Below are 11,581 nucleotides of genomic sequence, written 5' to 3'. Positions count from 1 at the left end.
AATTAAAGAAACTGAATTTGTGGTTAGTGGCATTCCCACAAAGAAAATTCTAGGTCCGAATGGCTGCACTGTGAATTTTACCAAATATTTAAGGAACAAAGATTACTAATTCTATGCAGACTTTTTCAGAAAATTGACATTAGTAGTTTTTACAGCTCATTCTATGTGGTCAGTATTGCTCTGATAACCAAACCAAAGACATTGCAAAAAAGGAAAATTTCAGACCTATATCCCTCTTGAACATAGATGCAAAAATACTTAATATTTTATCAAATCTAATATAAGAATATATAAAAAAAGATAATACATCATGACCAAGTTTTATGCAAGGGTTGCAAGTTTGGTTTAACATTTGAAAATTAGCCAGTATAATTTATCAAGCCCAAATTTATCATTTGGGCTTCCCTGGTGGCTCAGTGGTTAAGAATCTGCCTGCCAATGCATGAGAGGATGGTTTGATCTCTGGGTTGGGGAAGATGCTCTGGACAAAGAAATATTAACCCACTCCAGTATCCTTGCCCAGGAAATCCCATGGACAGAAGTCTGGTGGGCTACAATGCATAGGGTCCCAAAAGAGTACGACACAACTTAGTGACAATAACTCGTAGTTAACAAATTAAAAAAGAACCACATGATCATTATCACAGATGCAGGACTATTTGATAAAACTGAATATACATTCATAAAAACTCCCAGCAAACTAAAAATAGAAGGTAATTTCTTCAACTGGTAAATGGTATCTACTAGAACTCTACAGCCAGTATCAATGGAAAGAAAGGCAGTGCCAAAGAGTGTTCAAACTATCACACAATTGCACTCATCTCACACGCTGGTAAAGTAATGCTCAAAATTCTCCAAGCCAGGCTTCAACAATACATGAAATGTGAACTTCCAGATGTTCAAGCTGGTTTTAGAAAAGGCAGAGGAACCAGAGATCAAATTGCGAACATCTGCTGGATCATCAAAAAAGCAAGAGAGTTCCAGAAAAAGATCTATTTCTGCTTTATTGACTATGCCAAAGCCTTTGACTATGGGGATCACAACAAACTATGGAAAATTCTGAAAGAGATGGGAATACTATACCCGGCTCTTGAGAAATCTGTATGCAGATCAGGAAGCAACAGTTAGAACTGGACATGGAACAACAGACTGGTTCCAAATAGGAAAAGGAGTACATCAAGGCTGTATATTGTCACCCTGCTTATTTAACTTATATGCAGTGCATCATGAGAAATCCTGGGCTGGATGAAGCACAAGCTGGAATCACGATTGCCAGGAGAAATATCAATAACCTCAGATATGCAGATGACACCACCCTTATGGCAGAAAGTGAAGAAGAACTAACCGGCCTCTTGATGAAGTGAAAGAGGGAGTGAAAAAGTTGGCTTAAAGCTCAACATTCAGAAAACAAAGGTCATGGCATTTGGTCCCATCACTTCATAGCAAATAGATGGGGAAACAGTGGAAACAGTGTCAGACTTTATTTTGGGGGGCTCCAAAATCACTGAAGATGGTGACTGCAGCCATGAAATTAAAAGACGCTTACTCCTTGGAAGGAAAGCTATGGCCAACCTAGATAGCACATTAAAAAGTAGAGACATTACTTTGCCAACAAAGGTCCGTCTAGTCAAGGCTATGGTTTTTCCAGTAGTCATGTATGGATGTGAGAGTTGGACTGTAAAGAAAGCTGAGTGCCAAAGAATTGATGCTTTTGAATTGTGGTGTTGGAGAAGACTTTTGAGAGTCCCTTGGACTGCAAGGAGATCCAATCTGTCCATCCTAAAGGAGATCGGTCCTGAGTGTACATTGGAAGAACTGATGTTAAAGTTGAAACTCCAATACTTTGTCCACCTGATACGAAGAACTGGCTCATTTGAAGACCCTTATGCTGGGAAAGATTGAAGGCAGGAGGAGAAGGGGATGGCAGAGAATCACATAGTTGGATAGCTATTTATGGACTAAATGGACATGAGTTTGGGGTAACTCCAGGAGTTGGTGATAGACAGGGAAGCCTGGCATGCTGCAGTCCGTGGGGTTGCAAGGAGTGGGACACGACTGAGAGACTGAACTGAACTGAATACAGAGCAAGGAACTATTGATACATGTGACAAAATGGATGAATCTCAATTATACTGAATGAAAGAAAACAGAATGGACACGCTGTATGATTTGGTTAACATGAAATTCTAGGAAATGCAAACTGGTGACAGAAAGCAGAATCTATTACTTGGAGTAGACGGGGGCCAACGACCATAAAGGGACAAGAAGAAACTTCCGAGTGCGCTGGGGGGCGTGGGGGGGGGGTGTGAAGGAAATGACTGTCCTCTTAATTGTGAGGTTAATTTCAACAGCGTACACATATAGTCTGTCATTAATATGTGTACTGTTACTACTTTACTGCTGTACTACTGTATATAATACTTCAAACTGGCAAAAATTAGTGGAGATAATTTTCAACTGTTGTGCAAGGTTTGCCAGAAAGTGTAACATCTGCTCATAACCAGATAAGCTATATTAATTACCCACCCCCCCACCCCCCGCCTTAATGTGAAAAACGCAGCAACACGAACGAGAGCTGACCCTAGGCTGGACTGAGAAATGCTTGCAAAGCTACTAATCTGAGCATCATGCTTTCATTGTACTAAAGTCATTTTCCCCTTTCTACCTTGTTAAAAAAACAAAAATGCTGGGATTCTCCCAACTTGGGTATTTAAAATAATTTAATTAACATGTACAAATTACGAAAGGACACAAAAGTCCACACCATTATCTCACGTCACCGTTTGAAGTTTGCTAAACGAGACGGCAGATGGCCACTAGTCTACAGGTGCTGGGAATGCCGTCATATAAAGCCTGTGCGCAGACTCCGTGCGCTCCTCGCAGAGCGATGGTTCCCAGCCGGCACGCCCCGCCCTAGGCCGCATGCCCTGATGCTCACGTGAGCGAGGCAGTTGAGCAAAGGCAGGATGTTGGCACAGCAACGAGCGCGCAAGCGCCGTTTGGAGACCCAGTGGCCAGAACACGTGAGGTAAGTGTGCACGTTTGCGGCGGCGGGCGGAGAGCTGAGGGCCCAGCATGTGGGGCCCGGGGCATTCTTCTAGAACTTCTGTGGCAGGAAGTGCGAGGTCAGTAGCAGTGCTTTCGGTGGGTTTGGTGGTGGTAGCACCGTATTTTCACCCTGGGTTGTCTTTTAGGTCCACAAGTATGGGCGTGGCCGTTTCCTGGCCTTCTTGGTTTCCAAGCTGCCCGCTGCTTCTGAGGGTGAAGCCTCCCCAGTCGCTAAGGAAGGGTGCTGCCAGAAGGCGAAGCTGGCCTGCAAATAACTGGGCCTGCTGCTCTGGGTGAAGACAGAGGCCTGCAGACCAGTTGTCGGGTGGAATTCTCTCTTCCAGCAAATTCTGTGCCCTTTTAAACTTCGAAATGCCTGCTAAGACAGGCGTTGAGGAGCGACCTGGACTCCTAATTCTCGATGTGAATTGGAAGTGCTGTTTGGTAATCCTGGTTTGCAGATAGCGGGTGCAGCACCACTCCCTTCTTGTGAGTGTGTGAAAGTCTCTCAGTCGTGTCCGACTCCCTGAGACCCGGTGAACTGTAGCCCCCTCCAGACTCCTCCGTCCATGAGATTCTCCCGGCAAGAAGACCGGGCGGGTTGCCGTTTCCTTCACCACTCTCGTGTTAACCATTGCCAAAAAGTGTTTTTGACCCCTTTAAAAATAAGACTTTAAAACATTTTACGTCGTGTGGTGCCATTTCCAAAGTAAAGGTTTTCATTTTAGAAAGAAAGAAAAAATGAAAGTCATTCAGTCGTGTCTGACTCTTGGCGATTCTCCAGGCAAGAATACTGGAGTGGGTAGCCAGTCCCTTCTCCAGGGGATCTTCCCAACCCAGGAATCAAACTGGGATCTCCTGCATTGCAGGTGGATTTTTTACCAGCTGAGCTACCAGGGAAGCCCCCATCTTTTAAATTAAGCGAGTGTCTTCCAGCGAAATAAGTTTCTTTGGACAGATTCTAACTTGTTTTTACAACTTTTTGCTCAACTTAAAATTTACCTTTTGAGTAGTATATGAGCAAGAATCCTTGTTTTAAAGATGGTTTGATCCTACTTAGTGTATGTGAAAAATGTAAAGTTTTAACAAAAATCATAATAGTTTAAAATTTTTTATGACCTTTCCCCCAGTGTGACACAAGATTAACTTCTTTTCCTGTGGTTGGGGGAGGATTTGGATATTTGCTGTTGTGATGTTCTTAATTAACGCTTAAAATTCTTTAAAAGATCTATTTTCAATTCCAAAACCTAATGTTTATACATATAAAGTGCCATATTCTAGTGTTTTAAGGGCAAAGTTAGAACTAGTACACATCTTGAAATACCTTGCATTTGGGAAAGCAAATTATGTAATGAAAATTATTTTTGAAGTTAGGGGCACAGTTTGATTGGTTTTGCAGTTTTTAAATGCAGCGTATCTTCAAAAGCAGAAACCATAAAATGGATATTCTTGTTTAAAAATGAAATACCAGTCTGAAGCATTTGTGTTATGTATATATGTTTGTAGTGTTTCTTTTTGTTTAAATTGTGGGAGTGCTACTCTTGTTTAGTGCAGGCGTGTTTAGTTGCCCAGTTGTATTAGACTCTGCAGCCCTTTGGACTGTAGCCTATCAGACTCTGTCCACGGGACTTTTTCAGGCAAGAATACTGTAGTGGGTTTCCATTTCTTTCCTCCAGGGGATCTTCCCAGCTCAGGGATTGAACCCACCTCTCCCGTGTCTTCCGCATTGCAGGTGGATTCTTCACCTGCTGAGCCATCAGGGAAGCCACTACTCTTGTTTAGGAAAGGCATCAATTATTTTAAAGAATATACACTTTGTACTGAAATATTTATGTAACTGGAAAGAGTGTGCATCAATTATACTATTCAGTGTAAATTTATAAAAGTTTGTTTAGAGAGATAATTTCAAAGATAGAAATTGCATCCGATGAAATTGCAAGATATACTCAAAATAATTATTGCAGAACACATCTTTGAAGTTGTTTTTAATATAGAGTTTGGATTTTGATAACTTTATTTGGGACAAAACATGCACAGAGGAATTTGAACGTTATATGATTTTGTCTTTAATTCACTGTTAATGGCCAGATTAATAGAACGTAATTGAAAGTATTGAATTGTTTTAGTTTTTCAGGAATTGTCCAAATGGAGGAAGATAAACATTGCAGTAAAGGTACTGACACTAAAAATTATTTTTGTATGTAAAAGTTAGATGATCTTGATGAATTTCTAATTTTCTTTGCATTGTAATTTGATTTTAGTTGAAGATGTGGTTGGAAGTCACGTGGAAGATGCAGTAACATTTTGGGCCCAGGTAAATTAGCCTGACTTATTTCCTCTCCCACCTCTTCCTCCACTAACCCAGATCCTCCCCAACAAAAATGAAAATAAAACCCTGTAATATGATATATATATATCATTGTTATTGTCCATGCTTAATTTTTATTGAACATTATTTAACACAGGGCATTATTAGAAGACAAATGGCTAAAAATTGAACTTAATACCAGAATTATGAATGTGAGGTTTTAAAATTACACTTAATTTAGCATCAGCAATCTAGGCTGCATAAATTACTGAAGATGCTGAGAAACTTGTATTTGTGAAGTTACAGCTCCATCTAGAGGTCTTGGATGTGATTGTTTCTTAAGTGATTCAGTTCAGTTGGGTGCCTCAGTCATGTCAGACTCTGCAACTCCATGGACTGCAGCACATCAGGCTTCCCCGTCCATTACCAGCTCCTGGAGCTTACTCAGACTCACGTCAGTTTAGTCGGTGATGCCATCCAACCATCTCATCCTCTGTCATCCCCTTCTCCTCCTGCCTTCAATCTTTCCCAGCATCAGGGTCTTTTCAAATGAGTCATCAGTTCTTTGTATCAGGTGGCCAAAGTATTGGAGTTTCAGCTTCAGCATCAGTCCTTCCAGTGAATATTCAGAACTGATATCCTTTAGGATTGACTGGTTGGATCTCCTTGCTGTCCAAGGGACTCTCAAGAGTCTTCTCCAACACCACAGTTCAAAAGCATCAATTCTTCGCACTCAGCTTTCTTTATAGTCCAACTCTCACATCCGTACATGACTACTAGAAAAACCATAGCTTTGACTATATGAACTTGTTGGCAAAGTAATATCTCTGCTTTTTAATATGCTGTCTAGGTTGGTCATAGCTTTTCTTCCGAGGAGCAAGCAATACTGTTTTTAAATTTCTTAAGTGATACTGTTTTTAAATTTCTGTCTTTTTTCTGTTGGCTTAATTTTGAATTTGAGATACAATATCTTTTCCATCATATAATTGAAAGTACTAATGGAACATTTATAATTTTATATTGGCAGTCTTCAAGGCAAGTAAGTTTACTCAATTTTAAATACAAAGCGAAGCACCAAAGTGCTTATGTTCCAGAATTTAAGAAGGTGAATCTCTCTAATGTACAGTTACTCAATAACTTTTAATTTTATGAGCTGTGTGATATGAAGGGGAAGGGAATAACATTTTTGTGTACTTCTGCAGCCTGAGAACAACTCTCTTTGTGCGGGTAGAGTGAATTGGCGATACGGGAAACAGGATTTATGAAAAAGAATGATTAAAGAAGAAATAAGATTAACTCAGGCTTCTTAAATCTATTTAGAAAACATTTTAGAAGAGTGATATTCGTAGAAAAATTCAACAAATTTCTATCTTGGCTTATGGACACATTTTCTAAAGGGTGCCCACATGTTCTTGTTCTTTGCCCATTTCCCCATTTCCTCTGCATTAATAGGACCCGTGTCCCTCTCAGTAGTGTCCAGTGTTGGATGATAAATATTTTTAAGCTTATTAAATAGGAACAACATTTACTATCTTAATTATATAAGATTTTCTAGACGAGTACTATCTGGTAGAAATATAATTTGAGCCTTATAAGTAATTTAAATTTAAAAGACACATTCAAAATGAAAAAGAAACAGGCAAGATCAGTTTTAATAAAAACATTTTATGTAACTCAGCACATCCTAAATGTCTTTTTAAAATGTAATGAACACAAGTATGTTAACAAGATATTTTATTTTCCTTTTTTCATAGTAAGTTTACAAAACCCAGTGTATATGTTAGACTTACAGTACAACTTAGATGAGCCACATTTCAGGTAAGAATTGGCTAGTATTGGTCAGTGCAGCTCTAGACTTCAATTTTTGTTGACATTTATGTGAATTTGTAGCCTGAATTTGAAATTATGATTTAAACCAGATGTCAGCAAACTTTTTCTGTTTAATATTAGTAAGTATTTTAAGGCTTGTGGCTGTTTTGCAACTGTTCAGCTCTATAAAAGTTGCCATTGTAGTACAAAGGCAGCCATAGACAATATATAAATAAATAGGTATATCTGTAAATAAACTTTTATTTACCAAAACAGCAGAACTCATAATTTTCGAACCTCTGATTTCAACCTGAAGTTGAGGCCCCTGTAGAAATTGAAACACATTTCAAAAAGAGAGAAAGCATGTCTTAATGAAAAGATTAAGAACTAAAACTACTAAAGTGTCCATATGAATCAGATTTTTTTTTAAGAAGCAAATTGTTTGTGCACACATGTGAATCCATATTGGAGACAGGCCCTATGTGTGCCCCTTTGACAGTTGTAATAAGAGATTTCCTTGGTCGACTAACCTGAAATCTCGTACCTTAACACATGCTAAGGCCAAAAACAGTCATTAAGAAGAAGAGAAGACCCTTCTCAACCTTGGGAAGCATCTTCCAGAAGGTTGGTTGGGAATAACTGTGCTTCTCCTTTGTATGTTGTTTCTAGGAAAAAAATTTTTAAATGAATCCTATACATCTAAGGGACATCTTTTGATGTTTGATGAAATTTTGATATGTTTTGATAAAATGCTAAAAATTATAAAAATTCAAGATGACATTGCTAAGATGCTCTATTTGGTCTGTAATCTAATTTCAAGAACACATGCATGCTAAGTCGCTTCAGTCCTCTCCTACTCTTTTACCAACCCCGTGGGCTATAACCCACAAGGCTCCTCTGTCCGTGGCATTTTCCAGGCAAGAATACTTTAGTGGGTTGCCGTTTCCTTCTCACAGGGATCTTCCCGACCCAGGGGTTGAAGCCACATCTATGTTTCCTGCATTGGCAGGCAGGTTCCTTACAATTAGCGCCACCTGGGAAGCCCAGGTCATTTCAAGAACACAGTATTTTTGTAAAGTGTGGTCCCAACAGGGGGACACTTCATGAATTTCACTTTAAAAGACATTTCTTTATATAGCAGTGCTAAGCATGAAAGGACTTCTCATATTCTTATAAACATGAAGCTCACTCTGTTGCTTAACAGTTTTCATTTTGTGTTTTCCAAGTGTGCATGTGGTATACTCTGTGAGAATAGACTTAGTATATGTGATTTTTCTGGAGGTTGATAATTTTGCATGCAGTGGATTTTCTTTAAAAAGAGTGGTCAGTTGCATACCTGCTTCAAGAGTATTTTCCTGTAAAAAAAAGACTTTTTTGCTATCTTAATTTTGGTTTTATTATTTGATGTTAACATATTTTGTATAATTGTATTAGATCTCTTAGTATCAAATAATAGATGTAATATAATAGTCACTTTTTTTTCTGAAAACCTCGTCACTTTTTTTTTTTCTGAAAAATGCTGCACGATGCTAATTTTCTGTGTAATTTCCTCCCCTGCTCAATTGTAAGATGTATTTTTTAACACCTGATGTGTACATACTGTTTAACAGAAAAGGCAACGATAAAACAGTAATTCTACAGAAAGAATATAGCAGAAAAAAAGCTAATTATAGCATTTGATTAGGGTTTTGATAGGCTGTAGATGAAGAGTAAATAGAGATTTAGAAACATACGGAGGCAGGTCAAGATGAAGATCTGCTCACATGTATTGTCTGTTTTTCTACCACTTTGGATTTTCTGCCATTTAAGCCACTTACATGAGAACACTTTGAAAATTTCAGTAGGCCTAGTTTGCTGAGTAGCCATTGGAGGAATCTTAAGTATTTGACATTTGAGTAAAGAGCTTCCATTTATGCTAGTCCATATACCTACAAAATCTAATTATGTAAAATGTTTTGGTGTATTCTGAACTTCAGAGAGTTCGTTCCTGGGGATTATTAAAGACTGATTTCAGTGTGTTTTGGGGTCAGTTTGAATTCACTTCACATTTTTACTGTGCATAGGAACTCAAGAGTTTGTTTTCATTTATCGAAGATAATCATATTGTTTCTAGCCTTATTGACTGTGTTATTGATATATTTTTAAAGAACATACGTATTTAACGGTTTACTTTGAAATAACTTTATACTTACAGGAAAGTTGTAAAATTATTTTCAATATTATGCCCTTCACCTAGTTTTCCTTGTTTCTAACATTTTACATAACCATAGTACAGTGGTCACAGTCAGGAAATTGACACTGGTATAGTACTAGTAACTCTTTAAGTACAGCCCTAATTCAAATTCCACCAGTGTTTTTCTTACTTTCTTTTTGTCTCTATTCCAGGATCTGCTTCAAGATCTCACATTTTACTTAGTTGTCATGTATCCTTAGTCTCATCCAACATTTGGTAGTTCTTTTATACTTTTATCTTTCATGATTTTGACATTTTTAATGAGTACTGGTTACTTTATAGAGGATCCCTCAGTTTGTATTTGTTTATGGTTTCTCGTAAACAAATTGGCAGTAGTACTACAGAAGTGACTAGCCCTACGGTACATACTACAGTATGATGTACTGAAATTATGTCATATTGAGGACTTATAATATGGAGATATTTCTTTATTGGTGATATTAACCTTGATGCACTTTATAAGGGGATAACTGCTACGTGTCAATTGTAAAGTTACTGTTTTTCCTTTTGTAAGTAATGAGTGTTTTAGAAGAAGATACATTGAGACCATCTAATCTTGTTTTTCTTAGACTTTTTACCCACGGATATTTTATTTATGACTATGGTCTTTGATGATGATTTTCTGTTTTCCTCATTCCCTCTGCATTTGTTAATTGGAATTACTCATTAAGGAAGAGTTGTTTCCTCACGACCTTTTGTTTAGTCAGTCAATTATTTATATTAATATACACCTGTGGCTTATAATCGAGTGCTGTCATTTATTTTGTTGTTTACATTGTTCCAGCTTTGGCCGTTAGGAGATTGTTCACATTGACTACTGTATCATTTAAGCTACACTCATTCTTTTTTTGAATATTTCTTTACTTTTTGGCACCGCCAGATATTCCAGAATCATCATTTATTTCCCTGTCCTAGTCCTGGAATGATCCAGTCTGCAGAGAAATCTTGTTTCTTTTATCAGAGAATGGTTTAGAAATCAAGATCTGGGTACTAGGTGTGCTTGTCACTACTTGAGTATTATTGCTTCTAGTTCCTCTTAGCAGACAGAGCTAGGAAATAAATTTATCAATGTAATACAAAAATACAAATACATATAACTAACACGTGCATATTTATATTTATCTGAATTCTTTCATATATACATATATTCACACATAAACATGTGTACTTATGTACATATACATGTATATATACATGAATTCATACTGATACTTTGCAATTGTAATCTAACATTGCAGGTTCATTCTAGCCTGCCTGCCTTATTTGTAATTTCTTTCTGCCTGCTTTCATTATATACAGTGTATTTATTTATTTGTTCAGTAGTTTCAAAATCTTTAACCCATGCCCCTATGAGAAATAAATTTACTAAGTAGATAACAGTGTTTATGTACAGAGGAACCTATACATTTTGAAATCAGTTTTACATCTTTTTCCTGTACACAGCAACAAATATGTGAGAAGACCCATGTCACTTGACTAAAATACAGTACCTATTTTAAGCAAATAGGATTTGATTTAAAGTAAAATCCAGAGACAAAGTTATCTCTTCATATGATATTAATAATATTTAGTATCTAATTTTGAATTCCATGTAATTTGAACTCATTGGGAGGTAAAAATTTTCTATAGCCTGGTTCCATTTCTAGTAAAGAACTCATTTGAATGATGAAAAGTAATGATGTGAGAATTTATTTAATTTCTAATGCTCCAAAACCTTTTAAGTATCATGCATAGTACAACTCTTGTTTGCATAACATTGCAAATATTAATAATATTTTACTGAATTTATGTCTGTCCTTCCGTCTAGAGTATCAATAGAAATAAGGATATTATGAAGATTGGTTGTTCACTGTCTGAAGTCTGTCCCCTTGCCAATTCAGTTTTTGGGAATCTTGATCCAAAGAAGGTGAGCCATATTCTTGGATACAATTATTCCATCTTTCCTGTTAGCTTTCCTGATCTTAGATTTTATAGATTTTGGAATTTTTGTTATATTTGAAGAAAGAGGCACATTTTTAGAATTTGTATAGACTATAGTCATTATAAATTTATTTTTTCAAAAATACTTATGAACCAGGCACTGTGTTAAACACTGGTACTTAACACAGTGGTGAACAGAATAGAATGGTGGTGAACAGAATAGAATCATTGTCCTTGACCTTGATTCACAAAAATTTATAAGA

The 11,581-nt window shown here is 37.1% G+C and overlaps 1 protein-coding gene across 3 annotated transcripts in view; it reads left to right on the top strand.

The window, feature by feature from the left end:
- STK31 (serine/threonine kinase 31) overlaps nucleotides 1-11,581 on the top strand; it is a 93,043-nt gene that overhangs the window by 7,990 nt on the left and 73,472 nt on the right. Inside the window, exons 1-4 of one of the 3 annotated variants that reach the window (XM_042248671.2) lie at nucleotides 2,871-3,028; nucleotides 5,175-5,221; nucleotides 5,310-5,362; nucleotides 11,206-11,304. In XM_042248671.2, coding sequence (XP_042104605.1) covers nucleotides 2,967-3,028; nucleotides 5,175-5,221; nucleotides 5,310-5,362; nucleotides 11,206-11,304 — 261 coding nt within the window. In that variant the 5' untranslated portion in view covers nucleotides 2,871-2,966. Of the gene's footprint in view, nucleotides 1-2,870; nucleotides 3,126-5,174; nucleotides 5,222-5,309; nucleotides 5,363-11,205; nucleotides 11,305-11,581 lie in introns of those variants that run through there. The other 2 variants (XM_042248672.2, XM_027968673.3) reach the window with 2 other exon arrangements.

The sequence above is a fragment of the Ovis aries genome, chromosome 4, assembly GCF_016772045.2.
Source record: "Ovis aries strain OAR_USU_Benz2616 breed Rambouillet chromosome 4, ARS-UI_Ramb_v3.0, whole genome shotgun sequence".
NCBI lineage: Eukaryota > Metazoa > Chordata > Mammalia > Artiodactyla > Bovidae > Ovis > Ovis aries.
The sequence above is the reverse complement of the archived record's forward strand: the minus strand, read 5'-3'. Positions and strand labels throughout refer to the sequence as shown.